Source organism: Palaemon carinicauda, chromosome 23, assembly GCF_036898095.1.
Source record: "Palaemon carinicauda isolate YSFRI2023 chromosome 23, ASM3689809v2, whole genome shotgun sequence".
In the NCBI taxonomy this organism is placed as follows: Eukaryota; Metazoa; Arthropoda; class Malacostraca; order Decapoda; family Palaemonidae; genus Palaemon; species Palaemon carinicauda.
Genome location: NC_090747.1, coordinates 89,763,740 through 89,787,415, shown reverse-complemented (window position 1 = coordinate 89,787,415; position 23,676 = coordinate 89,763,740). Strand labels below are relative to the sequence as shown.

At 39.8% G+C, this 23,676-nt stretch overlaps 2 protein-coding genes across 5 annotated transcripts in view; one reads left to right on the top strand and one right to left on the bottom strand.

The window, feature by feature from the left end:
• LOC137617218 (transmembrane protein 177) overlaps positions 1–23,676 on the bottom strand; it is a 193,386-nt gene that overhangs the window by 109,443 nt on the left and 60,267 nt on the right. The window lies entirely within an intron of this gene.
• Oscillin (glucosamine-6-phosphate isomerase Oscillin) overlaps positions 1,550–23,676 on the top strand; it is a 49,566-nt gene continuing 27,439 nt past the window's right edge. For all 4 annotated transcript variants that reach the window (XR_011039587.1, XR_011039588.1, XM_068347150.1 and 1 more), the window contains exons 1-6: positions 1,550–1,708; positions 5,850–5,973; positions 19,627–19,728; positions 21,186–21,368; positions 21,531–21,715; positions 22,691–22,864. Coding sequence is in view for 2 of the 4 variants with exons in the window: in XM_068347150.1 (XP_068203251.1) it covers positions 5,850–5,973; positions 19,627–19,728; positions 21,186–21,368; positions 21,531–21,715; positions 22,691–22,864 (768 nt within the window). In the remaining 2 variants the exon portion in view is untranslated. The remainder of the gene's footprint in view (positions 1,709–5,849; positions 5,974–19,626; positions 19,729–21,185; positions 21,369–21,530; positions 21,716–22,690; positions 22,865–23,676) is intronic.

Genomic DNA, 23,676 nt, shown 5'->3' with positions numbered 1-23,676 from the left:
GAAGAAAGGAAATAAGGAAAAAAACTAAAAGAAGTTTAAGAACAATAATAACATTACAATAAATCTTTCATATATAAACTATTAAAAAAAAAACTTGAAAATAACAAGAGGAAGAGACACAAGATAGAATAGTGTGTCCAAGTGTACCCTCAAGCAAGAGATCTCTAACACAAGATAGTGGAAGACCATGAAAAGAGGTTATGGCACTACCCAAGACTAGAGAACAATGATTTGATTTTGGAGTGTCCTTCTAGAAGACCTGCTTACCATAGCTAAAGAGTCTCTTCTACCCTTACCAAGAGGAAAGTAACCACTGAACAATTGCAGTAGTTATTCTCTTGAGAGAAGAAGAATTGTTTGGTAATTTCAGTGTTGTCGAGTGTATGAGGAAAGGGGAGAATGTGTCAAGAATAGGCCAGACTATTCTGTGTATGTGTAGGTAAGGAGGAAATAAGCCGTAACCAGAGAGAGGGATCCAATATAGTACTGTCTGGCCAGTCAAAGGACCCAATAACTTTCTAGCGGTAGTATCTCAACGGGTGGCAGAAACAGAATGGAGAAAGTATTATGACGGGAAACAGTCAGTGAAAGAAAAGACTGGAGAAAGTGATTAGGAACTTAAGGAAGGATAAAATTTGTTTTATATGGAAGTAAATGTAACGAGAAAGGTTATTAAACAAATTTATATCCGAATAAAAGATAAGCGGAGAAATTCTTCTGCTCTTGGACGCAGTCCTTGGTCAATGTCATACATATCTTGAAGGTTTATCACATGTGGATAGAAAAGAGACTGGAAATAATTGTGAGGTGACTATGGAGTTTGAAGGAAAATCGATTTTAGAGATTTTTTTTTTTTAAGAAGAATTGGTGCTGCAGTGTGGTGGCGATAGTGTTTGAATGGCTGACTAAAGTTATATTTTTTTTTCTGAAAAAACAAAAAACAAAAGAAAGTGTGAGAGGACTAATTGTTTAACTCTATTAAGGTTCTAGAAATATTTTATTTTAATTAGTTTTTTTTTTACTTTCCCTATATCCTTTCCTCACTGGGCTATTTTCCCTGTTGGAGCCCTCGGGCTTATAGCATTTTGTTTTTCCAACTATTGTAGCCTGGCAATTAATAATAATAATAATAATAATAATAATAATAATAATAATAATAATAATAATAATAATAATAAAAAAACTTAACATTATCCTAAACATGAGTTATCTGTCTTGCAAAGTGGTCATGTGACCAAGATGTGTTCTGTATATGTGAGAAGGCTATCTGCTATCTACGAGGCAAACCACTATGCAAAACACGTTTTTTTTTTCTTTGTTGGTTTTGTTAAGTAGCCATACATTGTTACTAAGGATACTTTTAGATCCATGTAAGCTGCAATCTTATATAACATTTTAATGATACGAGAAAATATTAAAATTAAACTAGTTTAGACAACCATATATTTTCCTATCTGAATATTTGGATTTTAAGAATAATCACAGAAAAATACAATGTAGAACTTAAAAATGAATTGTGTCGGCACTTTATCAATTTACAAGAAGAAGAAGAACGCTGAGTTGCTTATGGCGATTATTCTTTGTAATTCTGCGAGTAAAGGGACGTAGACCAGACCAATCTGGCTACCGACAACAACGTCAGCAGTCATAATACGGGATAACTTCGTCTGCGAAAGACGTCTGCCTGCACCTCCTCCAAGACAGTAAGGTACGGAAACGGTGTTATCTTGCTATTAACCCTAAAAAAAATTCTCATGTTTTTGTCTGCCTTGTTATCTCACTGTTTTTTTATATTAAAAAATAAAACAAAACAACTCCAAAAAAGACTGTTCATATACATATGAACTGTCTGTAATGTGCTGTTGTTAACTGCATCAGTGTTTGTCCTTGTAAGATGCTTGCTTGTCTTGTTTGTTGCCGAGTCACCCAAAGAACCTTGACTTTGAGAACTGGTTGTAATATGACATAAGTGGTCTGGATTAAATCCTTTGTCCACAATCTTGTTTGGTTTTGTTTGACGTCAGCAATCGTGGAATTCCAGTCAACAGTAATTCTCATTTCGTTTCATAATAAGAAATTCAAGAAAGAATTTTTAATCGATTACGTAATGCACATCCTTCCAAGGTGACTTACCGACTTAGCCTTGAAATTTGGAATGTTATCTTAACCTTCTCGTTATAATGGTGCTCTGCACAGTTGTGTTTTGTTGTTTGACTTGGTAGAAGTATTTTTCCCTTTATTTTTGCTCGGGAATACGTATAGCTTAAATGAAAATAAAGGGCAAATACTTATGGATGTGACTGTAATTTTCCTCATACAACATTTTAATTGATTTAACTGACTTAAAAAACGCAAGGACACGATTTAAAAGCAATTGGACATTTTAAAAAAAATTAATAGTACCGATATTTCTTAATCTAGCAATACGAATTTCTAATTATGGAATTCTAATGTGTTTGCTATTAACATTCAACTAATATCATTGGTTAAAATATCGCAATACCCTCTTTATGACAGTGATGGGGATCCTATGGTAGAGAAAAATCACACTTTAGGGTCAAGATAGGCTGTAAGGTTAGGAATATTTCCCACTGGGGTCACCCTCTATCTTTGGCTATAAAGGGTGATATGTTTAGTTCGGATGTTGCCATTACCCCTAAAATAAGGTTGAAAGAGAATGCACATCATTTTGCATCCTGGCTTATTTATATTGCTGTAGGGATTGCAAGAGAGATCCCATGATCTTATCAAGTTTTCATAATCTGCCATAATCCATGAGTACTCTAGATGAAAGGGCAAGTAGAATTGTAGATAATGGTTTAATGCAGATTGTATCTTGACTGATAAGAATGATTGAGAATTCTAGACATCATACTTGTGAGTAGATTCTTTTTTACATCAATGACAAAAAAACTTTATACTATTGGCAAGATGTTTAACAATTAGTATGTTGAGCAGAATCATAGGAGACAATTAGTCACACTCATTTAGAAAGACACTTAGTGCTAAATAGACACTAACAATGACTAAATAGAGACTCAAATCATTGACTAATAAAGACTAAACAATGACTAAAAATTACCAAAATATACACTAGACAATGAGCAAATAGACACTAAACAATGATGAAATAGACAACAATGAATAATTACACATTAAACAATGACAGATATAAAACAGATCATAATAAAAACTAAACAAAGGTCAAATAGAGATACTGTACTTGAGCAATGGGCAAATAAAGATACCCAAGATTATCAAAATACTTAAAAAAAAAAATAATGACCAAATAGACTTTAAATAGTGACCAAACAGGGACTAGAACAATGAGCAAATAAAAACTACTTAGATACACCAGGAGTTTGGGCTTCTGACAAGTAATAAAGACCCTTTAGAAGAACCTACAGTACACTTGAACTCTTGAAATATCGTAGGCTATACTGTACTGTAGCTAGCATTAATGAATTAAAACTTTTAAGCAAAATTGAGCTGCAATTTACAGTATCATTTACTTTTTTAATAACTTAATAGTAAAGTGTATCATGTCAAAATGGGAGAGTAGCAAAAACCACTATAGTAATGAAATCCATTGAGATCTAAGATGTTAAGGGTATTCTTTAATAGCTGTAGTAAACAACACTGTAATGATCTGCCCCTTTTAAATAGTGCTTTATATCAAATATGAAATCTAGTACTGCAGTGTAATAAGGCTGCAGTACCTGACAGTGATTTTCCGGGCACCCAAATGGTTTTCTTGGCATAAGTACCGGGGCTCTGGGTCTGAATAGCCTGCATTCAATCATCCTAGGCTAAGTATTAGTTAGAAATAGTGTTAGTATAAACTAAAAAAAACTATTTTGTAGTAAATATAATATTTAAATAATACCAGATATGAAAGGATAAATTTACATATGTAGCTTATGGCTGGATTTTGGAAATTAGAATAAAATTTCTCTTTCTAATGAATGGGTTTGCTCCTACGCCTATGCAAATCTTTCGTCCTTTAAAATACTTAATATCTCCAGCTAAGCTGGTTAATAAGGTAGTTAAGGACTGGTGTCGAGCAAGACTTCATATTTTTCTTTGGTCGCAACAAGTAAAGATGTACTGTTGCATCGTATCTAAGGCTGTTTAATCCTTTCCTAATATTTTTTAGTTCGAAGGGTTATGTTGGTTTTGGGTTAACGAAGAAACTAAGTAGGAATTTACATGTAGGTAAAAAGGTGCATACCAATTTTTAATGGCATGGTTATTTGCAATCATCACCATATGCTGAGCGTAGATCATGGTTTGCCATTTAAGGAAGAAGGAAAGCCAAGTCTTCTCTGGCATCATTCTTGGAAACCCCAGGACAGTCCTGAAGAGAATGTACAGTATAGGCTACCACTTGCTCTTGTCATCGAGTTCACTGATCGCTGAACCTTCCGGGTAAACAACCCCTAACTTGGCCCAAGGGCTACATCGGCAAGTTTTTTCAGGTTTGGTGGAGTGTGGGGGGTGGATTGCCACACTATCAAGTGCTGGAAGCTCTTCCTATGTAGACCGACAAAAATGATTTGACCTGTAGAAGTCTTTGCCTTTCTCAATACTGTAGAGCAGTGTACCAGCTCAAAACCCTGTCTTGTACTGCACTATTCCCTAGGTGGTCAATCAAGTGTTCACATTGGTGGTAGCTTGGAACCCACTTACACAAGATACGTCTTTTGATGCATCTTGACGATCGGTTGATCCTGGGCTCCCCAGAAAGGCACTTGCTACAGAATCAAGATCGCCTTATTGCCTTTAGAAATCTGCGGGGTGTGATAAATTGGGAGATGTTGAATCTTGCACCCAAGTAAAGGTTGAATTGCCTGTTCATGCTGACAGACACGACAGCAGTGAGTCTCCATCAGACAATTGCATCAGCAAGCTCGGTAAGGCCCGCGGTCACAAAGTTAGTCTTTCCGAAGTATTTGTCAATGGGCCAGGTCCTGAAGGAAAGAGTATGGAAACATCAGGTGACCTTCACGGCCCACTATCTACAGGAATCCACCACTCAATTTACTCGACATTTTCTCCTGAGGAGCTGTCGTAGCAGTTTGTCAGGTGGTGTCAGGACAAAAAGAATCTCTTCTAAGGTAATGGTAACATCAGTCTTGGTGAGAGTAAGAATGTCTGACCCTTTTTCCTCTTCTCCTTCCTCTTCCTTGGGGTGTATTAGTTGGACCGTTAAGTCGCTGGAAGAGACTGACGGAGGGAAAATAGTATACTGAGTAGCTATTCTTTTAATGTTTAGATAGAAGTGCTTTCCCCATCCTCCTTTGAGGGGAGGATGGGTAGTAAAGTAATGTGAACCCATTAATTTATAGAGCATTATGTACATTACAAGAACCATACCCTTGAAGTTATAGTTCTTCTGAGACATCCTGTTAACCCTTTTACCCCCAGGCTATTTGGAACTTTCCAACCCTTAACCCCCAGGGGTTATTTTTTTTCAAGCACATTTTGCAGTATATTTTTTTAAAAATTGCTCTAACAGCCTTAATTTTCGTCAGAGAGAGGTCAGGTTGGTCTCATTCTCTTGGGAAATGCCTGAAATTTCTCCAAAAAAATTATAAAAATTATGCAAAAAAAAATGTAAATAGCAGTTTTTTGCAAGGACGTACAGGTACGTCCATGGGGGTAAAGGGATGAGTTTTGTGAAACATACCAGTATGTCCTTTGGGGGTAAAAGGGTTAAGAGCCAAATTAAATTCAAGCTTTGAAATCATACTCATATTAAAAGACTTAGGTTTTTATAGTTAGGAAAATACAAGTTATTTGCAAATTCAAACTCAAGGTGCTATAGACTGTTCTCTATTATTTTACAGATGCGTTTAGTTATTTTAGATAACAGTGAGAGAGTGGCAGAGTGGGCTGCCAGATATGTTATCAAAAGGATAAATGACTTCAAACCTGGGCCTAATAACTTCTTTGTCTTAGGTTTACCAACAGGTAAGTTGTAGTACTATACTGTGCATTTGTATGTATATATATTATATATATTTTTTTATGATCCATAAAAATCATGCAGTACTGTACATAGTTGTAGCAAATGTATTCTGGACACTATTCAGTTTGGATATAATATGAAACATATTTCAGTGTACAAGTGTATAAAGTTTTGTAAACAAATAGAAAATTATAGAATGGTGAACTGCATAAACATGAATCCTCAAACAAAAATAGTTGTACACTGTTCTTTTTTTTAACTGTAGCCTGTTTGTTGTGTTACACATTACCTATTTTTGGATTACTGAATAGAATACTTACTTGTAAGTTTATGGTCGTAATTTTTATTTTTCAATATTAAACTTAGCCGGTGATTATATAAGCTGCAGCTCTGCTGCCCGACAGAAAAACTCTACGCTCAAAATACGCCAGCGATCGCTATGCAGGTAGGGGGTGTACATCAACAGCGCCATCTATCTAGCAGGTACTCAAGTACTCCATGTAAACACAGAACCAATTTTCTCTCTGTCGTGCCACCGGCAAGACCTACTAAATTCGCTGTTGCTTACTGGATTGGTTTTCACAGATTTTGGTGAAGTACACATTTCTAGTTATTAGCTTTCGCTTTGCAGAGGTTATCTTCAATACATCCTTGCATTCTTTTATTGATTTTTGGATTATTTGTTGACGACTTGGATAGATTTTGAATTCCCCTTTGACTAATTCAAGATGGCTGACCCTTCTCAAGTCCCTAAATACAGAAAGTGTAGTGCTAGGGACTGTTCAAGGCGTCTTCCGAAGGCCTCTATCGATCCGTACACCGTTTGTTCCAATTGTCGGGATAAAACCTGTCAATTGGAAGATCGATGTGAGGAATGCGTTGGGCTTTCGGAAATCGATTTTCTCGAATTCCTGAAATATTCACGTAGGCTAGAGAGAGATAGAGTCAGGAGAAGTTCATCTCGCTCCGTTGATATTTCCTCTCCTCATGCCCCACAACCTATTCCTTCCCCTGTAGTGGTTGCTCCTGACCCCCCTTCTAGCACTCAACAACCTTCGATGGCAGATATGATGCGTGCCATCCAGGCTCTGGGTGAGAGAGTCGAGTCATTGGCGAGTGACCGTAACCAACTCATGGCAGACGTCAAGGAGTTGAAGGGTAAGAGTGCAGTGGGTAGTGACAAAGTGAGTGGTAGTGTTGTGGAAAGTGTTAGTGTTGCGCTTGAGGGTGCGTCTGTTCGTGCCTGTCGTCCTCCCAGTCCGGGACCTCTTGCAAGCTCCCAAGCCCAGGGGAGAAGCAATGTCGTACGACCAAAGGGTTCGACAGGCTTTAATCAGCGGACAGACGTTCCCTCCGTGGTTTCGGACGTATCTTACCAAGATCGCCCCACCCACAAGAAGACGAGAGAGCCCATTTATTCCTCGTCTGCGGAAGATGTTTCTCGGAAGAAACAATGGACCAAGGTCTCACGGCCTCTTAAACGCAAGTCGGTCCCTTCCGCGCAAGTCCAACGGCCCAGCTGTAGCCACTGGGTCAGTTCGGACTCGCTGCAGTCTTCCGATGACTGCACACCTCCTAAGAGAGGCAAAGCGGTACCGCAACAGGCAGTAACACCGTCTGTTGCCGCACCTGCTACTGTAGACCCTAAGTGGTCTTTGCTGCAGACCATGCAGACGCAGTTAACGTCATTAATGCAGGACTTTCGTGCGGAGAAGGTTGACGCTGCACCACCCGTTAGCCTACAACCAACCACGGTTGTGCGTCCAGTGGACGCTGAGGCTACCTTCTCCCGCACACCAGCTGTGAGAGTCCCGCCACCCATGCGCAGTGTACCCTGCCAGCCGCATGTTGACGTTCAGCGACGCACGGAACCCTCCGTTGACGTTCGCGAGTTACAACAACAACCTAAGTTGTTTTGTTTTGACGCGGTGCGTCAACCTCCGCAACCCAGTGTGGTTACCGCTACTCGCCCACAGCAGACTAGACAGTCAGGAGTAGACGCTTTGCGCCCCCGCGCTGCTATGGTTGTTGCCAGCTCACAGACTGGCCAACAGTTCCATGACGTTGCGTCCAGTGCAGTCACGCATGCACCCGTGCTGCCGGACTCAGCTGACCAGCCAATTCCTACTCCTTTGCCGCTTCCTCCTCAGTATTCAGACGATGGACTCTCTGATGGTGACGACCCGCATACGGACATCGACGAACCCAAGACCACGCCTCCCTCCTTGGACTTTAGGAAAGTTCTTGCACTGTTCAAGGAGATGTATCCTGATCAGTTTGTTTCTGCAGCCCCACGCTCTCCTCCATCTGAGTTCGCTTTAGGCACGCAGTCATCCGCGCCTGCCTTTACGAAGCTCGTCCTCGCCCGCTCGTCTAAGAGAGCTTTAAGAGTGTTGGGAGATTGGATGCAGTCCAAAAAGCACCTTGGGAAGACAGCATTCTTGTTTCCCCCTGCGAAACTCGCTTCCAGATCGAGCGTCTGGTATGCCACGGGAGAAGTTCTCGGCTTGGGAGTTCCTGCCTCTGCCCAAGGCGACTTCTCAAGTCTAGTAGACTCTCCCCGCAGGCTAGCCATGAGACGCTCCAAGATTTGTTGGACTCCTTCAGACTTAGACCATCTGATGAAAGGAGTGTTCAGAGCCTTCGAGGTTTTTAACTTTTTGGATTGGTGTTTGGGAGCGTTGAGCAGGAAGACCTCCCCTTCTGACAAGGAAACTTCCATGCTCATTATGTCCTGCATGGACAAGGCCATACGGGACGGTTCCAGTGAGCTTGCGGCTTCGTTCGTTTCCGGGGTCCTCAAGAAACGGGAAAACCTTTGCTCCTTCTTGTCAGCTGGAGTAACACAATGTCAGAGATCAGAACTTATGTTTGCTCCTCTCTCAAAGTGCCTTTTCCCAGAGGAGTTGATCAAGGAGATTGCTGCCTCCTTGATTCAAAAAGACACGCATGACCTGGTTGCGTCATCTGCCCGCAAAGCCACCCCTTTGCCTACCGTGTCTAGACCCAGGATGGACACTCCAGCGTCCAGATTTATTCCGCCCTTTCGTGGCAGAGCCTCCAGCAGAGGAGGTGCTCGTGCCGAAGGGAGACGTGGGATTAAGAAGAAAGGTACCAAGTCCTTTAAAGGCAGAGTCTGACTGCCACCTTCTTCAGACAGCAGTGGGAGCCAGACTCAAGAACTACTGGCAGTCCTGGGAGAACAGGGGCGCAGATGCACAATCTGTGAAGTTGCTCAGAGAAGGGTACAAGATCCCGTTTATGCGCAAGCCCCCTCTAGCAACGTCTCCCATCGACCTCTCTCCCAGGTACAGAGAGGAGGACAAGAGACTAGCTTTAAAGCAAGAGGTGTCTCTCTTACTAGAAAAGGGAGCGGTAGTCAAAGTCCGGGACCATCAATCCCCGGGCTTCTACAACCGTCTCTTCTTAGTGGTAAAGAAGACAGGAGGGTGGAGACCGGTGCTAGACGTCAGTGCTCTGAATGTCTTTGTCACAAAGCAGACGTTCGCCATGGAGACGACAAAGTCTGTTCTAGCAGCGGTCAGGAAGGAAGACTGGATGGTCTCTTTAGACCTAAAGGACGCTTACTTTCACGTCCCCATCCACCCAGATTCCCAACCTTTTCTAAGGTTCGTTTACGGGAAGGTTGTCTACCAATTTCAAGCCCTGTGCTTTGGCCTAAGCACGGCGCCTCTTGTCTTTACGAAACTGATGAGGAATATTGCCAAATTCCTGCATTTAGCGGACATCAGAGCCTCCCTCTATTTGGACGACTGGCTTCTAAGAGCTTCTTCCAGTCGTCGCTGTCTGGAGAATCTAAAGTGGACTCTAGATCTGACCAAGGAATTGGGTCTCCTGGTCAATATGGAAAAGTCCCAACTGGTCCCATCCCAAACTATAGTGTACTTAGGGATGGAGATTCACAGTCAAGCTTTTCGGGCTTTTCCGTCGGCCCCCAGAACAAGTCAAGCCCAAGGATGCATCCAGAACATGCTAAAGAAGGACCGATGTTCAGTCAGACAGTGGATGAGTCTGATAGGAACGCTTTCATCCCTGGACCAGTTCATTGCGTTAGGGAGACTGCACCTCCGTCCCCTTCAATTTCACCTAGCTGTTCACTGGAGAAAGGACAAGACGCTAGAAGCGGTCTCGATCCCCATTTCCGAGAAGATGAAGTCATCTCTGACTTGGTGGAAGGACAACATCTACCTAAGAGAGGGTCTGCCCCTGGCTGTTCAGACCCCCAACCACGTTCTCTTCTCGGACGCATCGGACACGGGCTGGGGTGCGACATTAGACGGTCGGGAATGCTCGGGAACTTGGAACTCGAATCAAAGAGCGTTACATATCAACTGCAAGGAGCTACTGGCAGTTCATCTGGCCTTGAAAAGCTTCAAGTCTCTCCTTCTAGGCAAGGTGGTGGAGGTGAACTCAGACAACACCACGGCCTTGGCGTACATCTCCAAGCAAGGAGGGACCCATTCTATGACGTTGTACGAGATCGCAAGGGACCTCCTCACCTGGTCAAGAGATCTAAACCTGTCTCTAGTAACGAGGTTCATTCAAGGCAACATGAATGTCATGGCGGACTGCCTCAGTCGGAAGGGTCAAATCATCCCAACAGAATGGACCCTACACAAGAATGTGTGCAAGAGACTATGGGCCACATGGGGCCAACCTACCATAGATCTCTTTGCAACCTCGATGACCAAGAGGCTCCCAAATTATTGCTCGCCAATCCCGGACCCAGCAGCAGTTCATATAGATGCTTTTCTACTGGATTGGTCCCATCTAGACCTTTATGCATTCCCTCCATTCAAGATTGTCAACAAGGTACTGCTGAAGTTCGCCTCTCACGAAGGGACAAGGTTGACGTTAGTTGCTCCCCTCTGGCCCGCGAGAGGATGGTTTACCGAGGTACTTCAATGGCTGGTGGACGTTCCCAGAACACTTCCTCAAAGAGTGGACCTTCTACGTCAGCCACACGTAAAGAAGGTACACCCAAGCCTTCACGCTCTTCGTCTGACTGCCTTCAGACTATCGAAAGACTCTCGAGAGCTAGAGGCTTTTCTAAGGAGGCAGCCAGGGCGATTGCTAGAGCAAGGAGGACATCCAGTCGAAGTGGAAAGTCTTCCGAAGCTGGTGCAAGTCGGTATCAGTATCCTCAACCAGTATCTCTGTAACCCAAATAGCTGACTTCCTATTATACCTGAGGAAGGAAAGATCTCTTTCAGCTCCCACGATCAAAGGTTACAGAAGCATGTTGGCAGCAGTCTTCCGTCACAGAGGCTTAGATCTTTCTAACAACAAAGATCTACAGGACCTCCTTAAGTCTTTTGAGACCTCGAAGGAGCGTCGTTTGGCCACACCAGGTTGGAATTTAGACGTGGTACTAAGATTCCTTATGTCAGAAAGGTTCGAGCCACTACAATCAGCCTCCTTTAAAGATCTCACTTTAAAGACTCTTTTCCTCGTCTGCTTAGCAACAGCTAAAAGAGTCAGTGAGATACACGCCTTCAGCAGGAACATCGGATTTTCATCTGAAACGGCTACATGTTCTTTACAGCTTGGTTTTCTAGCCAAAAACGAACTACCTTCTCGTCCTTGGCCGAAATCGTTCGATATTCCAAGCCTTTCTAATTTGGTTGGAAATGAACTAGAAAGAGTCTTATGCCCTGTTAGAGCTCTTAAGTTCTATTTAAGACGAACTAAACCTTTACGAGGACAGTCAGAAGCTTTATGGTGTGCTATTAAGAAGCCTTCTTTACCTATGTCAAAGAATGCAGTTTCCTATTATATCAGACTGTTGATACGAGAAGCTCATTCCCATCTGAATGAGGAAGACCATGCTTTGCTGAAGGTAAGGACACATGAAGTTAGAGCTGTCGCAACTTCAGTGGCCTTTAAACAAAATAGATCTCTGCAGAGTATAATGGACGCAACCTATTGGAGAAGCAAGTCAGTGTTCGCGTCTTTTTATCTTAAAGATGTCCAGTCTCTTTACGAGAACTGCTACACCCTGGGACCATTCGTAGCAGCGAGTGCAGTAGTAGGTGAGGGCTCAACCACTACATTCCCCTAATTCCATAACCTTTTTAATCTTTCTCTTGAAATGTTTTTATTGTTGTTTTTTGGGTTGTCCGGAAGGCTAAGAAGCCTTTCGCATCCTGGTTGATTTGGCGGGTGGTCAAATTCTTTTCTTGAGAAGCGCCTAGATTAGAGGTTTTGATGAGGTCCTTTAGTATGGGTTGCAACCCTTGATACTTCAGCTCCTAGGAGTCGCTCAGCATCCTAAGAGGATCGCGAGGCTCAGTAAGGAAGACGTACTTAAAAAGGCAGAGTAATTGTTCAAGTCGACTTCCTTACCAGGTACTTATTTATTTTATGTTTGTTATTTTGAATAACTGCTAAAATGAAATACAAAATACTTAGCTCATAATAATGTAAACAAGTAATGCTGGTCTCTACCCACCCCCCTGGGTGTGAATCAGCTTATATAATCACCGGCTAAGTTTAATATTGAAAAATGTTATTTTTATTAATAAGATAAATTTTTGAATATACTTACCCGGTGATTATATATTAAAGGACCCTCCCTTCCTCCCCAATAGAGACCCAGTGGACCGAGGAAAAAATTGGTTCTGTGTTTACATGGAGTACTTGAGTACCTGCTAGACAGATGGCGCTGTTGATGTACACCCCCTACCTGCATAGCGATCGCTGGCGTATTTTGAGCGTAGAGTTTTTCTGTCGGGCAGCAGAGCTGCAGCTTATATAATCACCGGGTAAGTATATTCAAAAATTTATTTTATTAATAAAAATAACATATTAACGTATGATATACGGTAATTCAAATACTAATGTATACAGTACCCCAGTTCGCATATGAATAGGATGACTGGGGCTACCTTGTCAATACAGTACAGTACTTTTTATAGTCATGGTTATCAAATTAATTCAGGTCAGTACAGTATTCCAGGTTTTTAATAACCTCATTATAAAGTAATTTAATTGAGTCATGTACAGTAGCATAATCAAAATAGTTCAACCAAATAAAATACAATTGTAAGGTTGGTCTTAAAGATTTGTTCATGTATAATTGGTAAAGAAAAGTAGAAAGAATGTGTTTTGATAGCTTATGGCTGAAGTGGCATTTGGTTAAAAGTCTTCAGTATTGCTTATTTGGTTATGACGCAAGGTTCAGCTGGAGAAGCGTATGGTGAAATTTATAGGGACCCAAAAGTATATTGCAGTACAGGAAATATTAACTTTTTTGTTGAATGTACCTAAATAGAAATGTTGCTTTGTTGCTGGGAGATACAATATTTATTCCATCACAAATACAAACCTTCGTACATCACTTGGGATAGATTATCAGCAAAGCTGGAGTATACGGTAATTAAACTTTTATGACTAGGTGTAAACGGGGGGCTGGTAGTTACCGGCTGGGAGCGGGGAAGCCCTGTCTCCATGTTTACTCACTGAGCACTTGTTTTGATTTCAGCAGTTAGGGAGAACAGACGTTCTACCATTTTTTTCAGCATGTTTGTGATTGTTTGCTTGTCTACAATTTAAGAAACTTAACTTAAAAGATTTCTTTTGGAATTGGTAACTCAAAAGGGAATGATCTTAATCGTCCTAAGATGGTCTCTCCCCCTACGAATTTGGAAGATGACGATATCGGGAGCAAGAACCTTCCTGAATGGAGCTTCGCTTGAAGTGTGCTTGCGAAAAATATTTTTAAGCACACAATGATGGACTTTGAATCATTGTTACTAATGAATGTGCTACTTTGCGCTGACAAGGAACCCTGCTTAGCCGTTCTCCTGATACACTTGATAGAGCGAACATAGGACCTGCTCAACAAGCAACAGAACTTCACGCAGTCTGATGGATTCATGTTAGCATATGTCTCATACTTTTCTACTGGGATGCATTTGCTTGTGGACTAACTGATCTGTGCCCGCTGGGCAACCTCTTTTCACCTGAGTGCAGTATTAATGCACATAGCAATTGCTAACACCCTCCCATGCGTGTTTTGTCATTGCAGCCAGTAATTGAGAAGCGCATTTCTCACAAGGATCCTGTGTTAGCGAACAACATGTTTCAACACACGCACAGGCATGGCCACACGTACACCTGAGTGCTTGTGGAATGACTCGTCTGTCTCCATTAGACATCGGCGTTAATGACCTTAGATGTCAGGATGCCAGAAAACTTATAATCAATCAATCTCCATTAGACAACCACTTATTCTCCTAAACCTGTTGTGCTAACATGCTTAATAGTCAGCGTGCACTTTCACTCACGTGCTTCACTGGGGCACAGTCAGTTGGATAAGCATAAATCAGGTGGGCTACTATGTTTGTGGATTCACTAGCCTGTCTCCATTATTAAGCACGCTTAATAACCGACATGGTCTCATTCTGTTAGGGTTTGGTACTAGTGGATTACCACGTGTACTTATTACCTGATTGCTCACTTGGATTTACTCGCCTGTCTCCACTAGACAACCCCTCCTGTCATGAGCCTGTTGTGGTAGTGCAAAGAACAAATTGGTTGATCTTACTGAAAATGTTGTTCTCCTTAAGTCTTGGTCCAGTGGAGACTGGATTCCTGTAGGAGAAGACGTACAGTATAGCCTTTGGACCAGGCATCTAAAGTAACAGAGAAGACTCCTCGTTACTCCAAGCAGAATAGGGAAGTTTCATCGCCCGAGGACATGTTCTGTCCCTAGCAGTTCCTCTCCAGGTTCATATCAGGCTGCTCCAGTAAACGAATCCAAGGTCAAGGGTATCAGGTCCAAGTGCCAACCTACTTCCAAAGAGGACAAAGCTAATGAACATAATCTCTAGAAAGTATACTCTCCAAGAAGGATGATCATTCTTCCTAAAGTGTCTGCAGAGAGCGACTCCAGCAAGGGAATGAATCACGCTCCCGCTAATCGTTCTGATTATTACCCGGCCAGTTTGGTATTCGGCCCCAATCAGTCCTTGCCAAACCGGTGTGGCTCCCTTCCTTCCATGCAGAATTTTCCTTGGGGAGGAGGATCTCTCAGACTTGACCACTCCTTATCAAGGTCCTCTGTCAGCTGAGACAGTCAACCTTGAAACGAAGGTTTCCTTTCTTCAATTCTTAGCATTAATCGGAGAACTTGATGAGCTTACTAAGGTGGCGGTGGAACCCATCAAAGGAGTTCTCATGTCAATCAACCTATGATTTGGCACTCTTCAATGTTTCCGTCTGAACCTTTAACTTCTTTGGTCCAGACTAGCAAGGGCAGTTCTAAACAAAGTTGACCTCCAAATCGTGGGACCAAAGAACTCTTTGCGGTCTAGTCAGTCTGACAAGGTCTTCTTTCTTCAGACAACAAAGATTCTATGTCCCAGAAGATGCTTCACCAACACCTCTGTCAATATGTGATGTAATGTTGGAGTTAACAAAAGAATTGTCGGTGAAAAGCTATAATACAGCAATGGATTCGGTATCTGTGCCTAGTCTCCAGGCTACTTCGTGGATTGACCATTGGTCAGGGACGGTAGACCACTATGCGATGTCTCACCTTCCTCAGGCGACCTGAAGAGGAGGTTTGCTGACCTCTTTCCTGTCCAAGGCTAAGGCTGTCAACTTCTTAGCGAGGCAGTCGGCCAAAAAGTAGGCGAACTGGGTCCTCAAATGGAGAAATGCAGTAGCAGATTGCTTCTCACACCATGGGGGATGGAAAGCTGTTCTCTTATGGAACTTGGTGGTGCTGAATGTGACGTCCTTGTTTCTACAACAGTACGTCTAGGCGAAATTTGAGAAATGGAGGAAGGTGAGCCATGACTCCCTCATCGAACAGTAGCTTATTGAGTCAAAGGTTCCTCTAAGCCTACTACGTTCAGGGCTTCTTCGTCTTCTGCCTTAAGAACGGCAGTAAAGAAGCAGCAGATTGCATTGAAATCCAAGCCCATGATCGCCAAAATCTCTGGCACTTGCAAAGGAGGTTTTGGAGATGTCAGACAAGAACAAGCTAGTTGTTGTCCGAGATGTATCGCCTGATTTCAACAGTCGATTTTTCCTGGTGGGAGAAATTGACAGGAGGGTAGAGACCTGTAATCGACCTCTCTCCTTTGAACACGTTTGTCCTACAAACTCTGTTCAAGAAAATGGTGAGTTACTTGTGGAAAGTAGAGGTTGAGGGCTCAATTCCTTCTGTAAATAGCATTTGAGAGCTGATTAATTGAAATTTTTTGTGCACTTAAATATTATGAATTGGTAAATTCATGTGTTAGCTTTGCCTTATTAAGGGCATACATCTTTTAATAAGGCTTTAATTATTTATACTGTATAGGTAAAGTTTTATAGGGAGGACCTGGTAAATTCAATCGTTTTCTAATATATCATGAGTAAGTTTACAAATTAAAGTTGAAATAAAAGTTTAGTGAAAAGTGATTCTGAGATATATATGAAGTACTCATTGCGGCATATCAAACGGTTCAAGATTTGGTTTATTAAATGGAGTACATTTTTATGTTATCACTTTTAATGATTTAGGATATTGAACACTTTCCATTGTTTCAGTTAAAGCATTATACTTTAAATTAAAGTAGAAATAAAGTTTAATAAAAAGGGATTCCGACATGTATATGAAGTACTCATGTTGCGGCATTTCAAAGGGTTCAAGATTTGGTTTATCAAATGGAGTACATTTTTAGGTTATCAGTGTTAATACTTTGGGATATTGAACACTTTCCATTGTTTCAGATACAGCATTATACTTTCTGCACTCTTCAGACCATATGGCAAGTTCTCATAGGTTGCTTAAGGGTACTTGGATGCTTGCATTCATTCCATCTTAGTCTAAAATCATTACACTGTACATACCAACAAAATAGTTTTCTAAGAAAATCTTATTATCACATAGATGGAAAAAATAGTGCTTATTATTTTGTCATTGAATACTCTGAATATTTTTTTTTTTTTTTTTGCTAACTAGGTATATTACTTTAAGGGATTTGAATAGAAAAATAAAATTGTAACAAGCAAGTTATTACTAGGAAGAGCAGAAAAGTTCTGTACAGTATTTTGTTATCTTATACAGCCTTGCCAATTCTGTTTTAAGCTAAATCTCTTCTAATGAATGGAGTTTTGAAGAAGGATAAACTTGGTTGTGGGGCTAAGTCTTTTATAAAATATATTTACTTGCAGACTGAATAACTTTCCCATATAATAATTTTGCAAATGAAAAGATTAAAATCTACTCATGTGTAGAGTTTGCCTTTGAGTATTCAAGGATAGTATTTCACTTTTGATACATAATAGACTTCTGTTATTTAGTTACAACCTTTATGCTCCCTGTACTGTCTGGTGCATGAGACAAATACCCATTGGTTGCTTCAGGGTATTATACTGATATACCGAATTCTATCTTTTCTTGGGTCAAAATTATATGGCAAAACCAATAAATGGGAAATTTCATTTTTTTTTCATTGATGTTCATAGTATTTACTGTTGAAATAACAGCAATTCTAAATATGCACTGTATTGTGACAAGCTAAAAAATGGTGTAAAATGTCGTCAAATCATGCATTATCTCCATGTCTACTTTCTAATTCACGAGCATTCTGTCCTTATCAGGAGAAGCAAGAGATGTTGTTCAGGTGCTAGATTACTTTCGGTGATAAGGTTAACTTTATTGCATACTATTTGAAGTATTCTGTGCTGTTCTGATATAATACATTGCTTATTTTTCCTTGTATATAATACTCATCTGATGATTTTCAGTTTAATTATTTTTGTGAAGTAAATTGCAAAAATGTTATTCTAATTCCTAAGCAGGATTATTTTATCATTATTATTATTACAAGCCTAGCTGAAACCTAAGTTGGAAAAGCAGAATGCTATAAGCCCAATGGCCCCAATAAGGTAACCCCCCAAGTGAGGAAAAAAAACTGGGAAGTTGATAACTAGTTAAGAAATTAAGATGAGAAGGACCTCTTGACGTACAGCTATGGTAGTTTCAGTCAGGCCTAAGCGTGCCAACCTCAAGAACACCTTTATGCAAATGACTCTATGTCTAGGGTTCTCCACACACACAAGCAACAGGAGACAGTTCCCCGCATGCAGGTTCATCTCCGCATGCAAGATCACTTTCAAGTGCTTGATGTCCTCTAAATGCGCAATTCCTTGAGGATAGATCCTTCTATATGTAATCATCTTCACATGCTATTTTACTTCCTCATGTACATGATCTTCCTTGTGCATACAATTCCTCGAAGAAAGATACTGTAGAGACTAGAATTTCTCATACTAATGTTATGACACCATACTTCTAAGACCCCACACATTAAGTTGCTACAAGCTAAGTCTCCTTATGCCAAGGCCTTATACGCTAAGACACCATACTCATGGTCTCCACGAAAGATCTCCCAGTGTACTAGATGTCCACATACAAGATTGCCACTCATAAGGGTCCCACGAGCAAGGGCTCAACGTGTAACCCCCCATCATGAACTAGGTCTCCACTGTTTTAGGATTCTACATTCTGCGTACAGGGAATCACTATGTGATTCGTCTCCAAGCATTGGATCCCTATGCTCTAGATAATCGAGCAATAGAGCTCATCATGCAAGATCCTCTTATGGGGCATGACTCAGCCCCCCGTCAAACTAAAAATAAGAAGGGTTAGAAAATAAAGTCATTAACGGCTAAGATAAAGGTATATAGCATTGATCGGATTTAGAGTTGTTTGAAGAATGAATATTGGCTTTTGAGCAATCTGTCTTCCAAGGAATTGTTAGTTTGAGAAATAATAGGTGGGGAGGGGTGTCCCTTACTGCTGATAGTCCATTGTATCCACAGTATGTTTCCCAAAGCATAAAATCAAGCAAAATCATAACAAATTACCTGTATAGCAACTATAGCCCTGTATATGCCTAGCATGTGGTTAACATGAAACAAGCAGCCGAGATTAAAGCTTGTTTTTCAACTTTGGATCACATAAATAAGAAATTTGAATTAAGTGAAACACCCTGTATACAAGGGGGATGATGGACAGGAATTTATAAACAAATCCCTGGCAATTGAGATTACATGCCAGACAACATATCATACTGGGGTATAGGTTCTCTGACCATCTGTTTCCTGAAAGAAACCTAGCCTATTACTTGAGAATCTTTTCTCTGGTTGTTAGGAATTGGGAGATGATACGGTCATACCTCCTCAGGTCCAAGTGTTTTGACATCCCAGGATTTTAAACAATCCAGTTTGATTATAGGGATTTCTCACTTTCCTATGATAAGATTTAAAAGACTAAAATTTGTATTTGTACAGTACAGGAACAAATTTTTATTTTTTGTAACCAAACAAACCTAATTATGATATATGATTTCCAACTTAGCTGATTTTATACTCCTATTAAAGAACTCAGGCTTGTATAGTTAGGAAAAATAAGTTATTTTTAAAATTTGTTGTCTTTAAATGAGAGAGAATATCCATGCATATTTTTAATGCCTGCTTCATTCGGTATTGTATTTTGTAATTTTATGTGTTTTAAAAGATAATCTGATTACTATAGAAATACTGTAGTTATTGATGACAGGGCTCTTGAAATGCAAAATTAGTGTTGTAATTTCCCCTTGAAAATCATAATTTAATCTTTTCTTTCTTTCTAGGCAGCACACCCCTCGGCACTTACAAGAAATTAGTCAAGTACCACAAAGCTGGAAAAATTTCCTTCAAATATGTAAAGACATTTAACATGGATGAGTATGTTGGTATGTACGATTTTTATTTTTTTTCCCAGAGGTAATTAGTATGTGTATGTAAATTATTTTTCCTCATAATTGCTTTGAAGAGGAGTTATTTTTTCAGTGAATCTTCCCCTATATAGTATTTGTATGCCATATACTTCACACACGAGTTTTATATAAAGGAAAAGTGGAAAACAATTAGTTATACCTCGATTTTGACTAGCTCCTATCTTTGTTTACCTTTCTGCTGCTATGAGTGATGCTCTAATATTTCTATAACTATCCTTATTTGTTTCTTGTCACAGCGTGGTGAATAAGTGTTTTTGCCGAGATCAGTACTGGTTTAGAGCTCTTTGGATTATTGTGCACCATTGCATTAATCCCTTGCCATATTGTGACCCTCCGTACATTGCAGATTTATAAAAATGTTATACAGTATACAAATCTACATCACTGGTTTCTGCGGACAAATGAGTTTTATATTTTTTCAGGTTTTAATTATTTTTTTATGTTAAATATAGTAATTTTTGGGCCTACAAATTATTGAATTAAATCACATTTAGTTCTTAAACTAAACACATATAAAAATAATTTTGATATGGTCCTTGGTACCTTTATTTTTTTTGCTTATTATTGTATTATGGAGGAGGCAGCCTTTTGGGTATATTGTAGAAGGGGAATAGATTAAAAGGTTTTGAAGAAGGAAAATGAAAAATGATTGTGTTAGGGTAATTGTGATTTTAGGTTCAGAAAAACATGCCTGGTACATTAAATATCATACCAGCTGGCAAGACCTGCTTCTTCTTGTTCAGCTTCCTCCAGAGGCCCAGCAAGTAAGAGCGATGACCATTTGACTCACGGACAACCTTCAGGCCCTGAGGGCCCTGCCGCTTCACCAAGCAAAGCAGCGGTGCCCTCCCCCAGGGGAGTCCACCTCTCTTGATGTCTTGCATCAGATGTGACCTTCCTTGGAGCTTTCCGGTTCCCCCCCCCCCCCACTAAGAAACAGCTTTAGGAGATTTTGAAGTTTGGGGCACTCCAGGAGCGCACAGCTGCCTCCTCAGTGGTTGGTCTTGGCATTCTGCACAGAGCAGCCGCTGGAGGGGAATTCCCCTCTTGTTGGTCTCATGCTCCTAGCAGATTCTTTCTACGCAATTCCTCGCCCACCTGAGGAATTGGAAGCTGGTTCTCTTCAGAGCTCTAGACTAGTGCTAAATCTTCTCAGTAGACTGAGTTTTTAGTTTTTTTCCCACCTATACACACATGATTGAGTTGTTTGCTTGGTTGTAGACTTTTGTCCATTTTGGTGCATGAGTCTACTGTTATTGCTCTGGTAATAGCTATTAATAGTTTAAATATTAATGCTCAGTCATGTCTTTTCATAATTTCCTTTGTTCTCATATGACTTACATTTGACATGCTACTGATCAGTGATTTTTCACATATTTGTAGTTTTAAATATATCCCTCAATGTTTTTCAGGCATTCCAAGAGACCATGAACAAAGCTATCACACATTTATGTGGGAGAATCTCTTCAAGCATATTGACATTGATCCTGCCAATGCCCATATACTGAATGGGAATGCTGATGACTTGGAGAAGGAGTGCCAGGCCTATGAAGCTAAGATCAAGGAGGCAGGGGGCATTGAGCTCTTCATAGGAGGTAACTTGAACCTTCGTGAATATTATCTGTTTTACCAGCTTTTTCATATTGAATTATTAACTAGAGTAAGACTTTTGTCATTTTATGTTAGTTGATTAAGTATTCATTAGGAAGTCTTTACTGATGATTAATTTAATCATTTCATACTCTCTTTTGCTTAAGGAATTGGCCCAGATGGACATATCGCTTTCAATGAACCAGGTTCCAGTTTAGTATCACGCACACGTGTAAAGACACTCAATCAAGAAACAATAACTGCCAATGCAAGATTCTTCAACAATGATATCAATTTGGTTCCCAAGCAAGCTTTAACTGTTGGAGTAGGGACTGTTATGGATGCCAGAGAGGTAGGTCCCAATGTTCATTTATTAGAAACTTATGAAAGTGGGAACAATTGTGTAACTTATCATAGTTATGTTGCAATATAATATATTAGAAAGTAAAATTTTCATCTGATGAGGGTGGTATACAAGTTTAATATACTTTATTAGTATTTAGGAAATGTTAAGTGTCCTTACTGGACATTTTGTTTGCGCCAAGTTTCAACCTTTGCTAAAGTTTACCAATTCAACACAGTACATGACTGCGTATTGAACCATGGTAAAAAAATGCTAGACTTAAAATCAACTGCAAATCTAGTACTATCCATGGGATGGTCTAGTCTGGGAAGATCTAAATGCAAAAGATGACCTGTTATGAAAATTTTACTGTGTAGCCTGCATGGGGAAATAATTAAATGGTGTCAAGAATTTATCTCTAGATAAGAAATTTAATAGACCTGCTGAAAGCCAAACAGGAGAAAAATATTCAAGATGTAAAATAAAAGAATGTTTCTTCTCAATAGACATGTCCTTGAAAATCTTGCATGACCTTTTCAGCATACCATTTGTATGAAGAAGAGAGATGTAGTGTTTCTCAAAAGTGAATTTTAAAAATATTATGAAAAATTGTAAATGAAAGTGAATAATGCCCTAGATATCCTAACAATCAAACTGTTTATTAGGAAAAACTAACCTTTCCCATTAAAACAAATTGTTCACAACTCACTTATTTTCATATTGTGCTATTTCTTTGAGTTTTTCCTTTTACCTAATGTTCAAACCTTTTTATTGGTTATCACATTAAAAAAAAACTTTTAAAAATGTTTTAAAAGTTATTACCACATCATTTATTTGAAATTATAGTGGTATATTCACTGAATGTTCAAGCGGGTTCCCGATGTACTTTTGAATTATATTCTAATGATTTTTCATCCATCTTATGTTGCTTTTTTGTTTAATTATTTTTATTCTGGAGAATAAGCCAATAAATTGATGGAACAGGTGATGGTGCTGATCACGGGTTCCCATAAGGCCTATGCACTTCACATGGCCATTGAGGAAGGTGTCAACCACATGTGGACTGTGTCTGCATTCCAGCAGCATCCCAGGACTATTATGTTATGTGACGAAGATGCAACACTCGAATTGAAAGTGAAGACTGTCAAGTACTTTAAGGTAAGTTCTCAAGATTTAAACGTCAAATATTTATTCCTCTTTTATATTTTAAATGCTCATCAGGTTACCCTATTTACATTTTATTCATCGTAGGAAGTAAGACTGCTCTGTATTGTCAACCATCAACATGACAGTGTTATATGTTCAGTGTTGGTTTATTAATAATAAATTTTTACTATATATTGGTGAAAATTGTGGTAGATTAAATCCCAAAATTTTGGTAGATTGAGTAATTATTTCTTAATGTTAGTTGCATTTAATTGGCCTAGTATTTCCAGGAAAGTCATGCATGATTAATAAAAATGGAGTAATTTTTCCTTACAGGTCACTGGATTAGTTTAGTGATATAATTCTGTTAATTTTCTCATTTTTATTGTTGCTAGTGTTGATAAATTGTATGCTGCATGAAAAGATGTTTGTCATGATGGAAAAGTAAGGTGTTTTGAAGCTTGATATTGTAATGCGAGGCCACACTGCTGTAATGCCTTCATCAAGAAGGGACAGGAATCACGGCCACTAACCTTCAGGTGTTTTGTTTATTCAAGAAACCACAATTGGATTTTGTGGTACAGGACATGTTGTCTTGACGGTCTTCAGCGACTAATCATTTTGTTGCTACCAGCTTGTTTTCTAGTTCTAAAGGGGTTCATGGCAGCTATGAATCCGATTTTAAAGAAATATTAAGAAAGAATGCAAGTTTTAGGTGCTCTATAAATTATAAGGTTATTTTCTTGTTTAGGGTTTTGAGTTTTATGCACGTTATACTGTACATAATTTCCATATGCTGTATAGATTTTTATTAATGTTGTAGC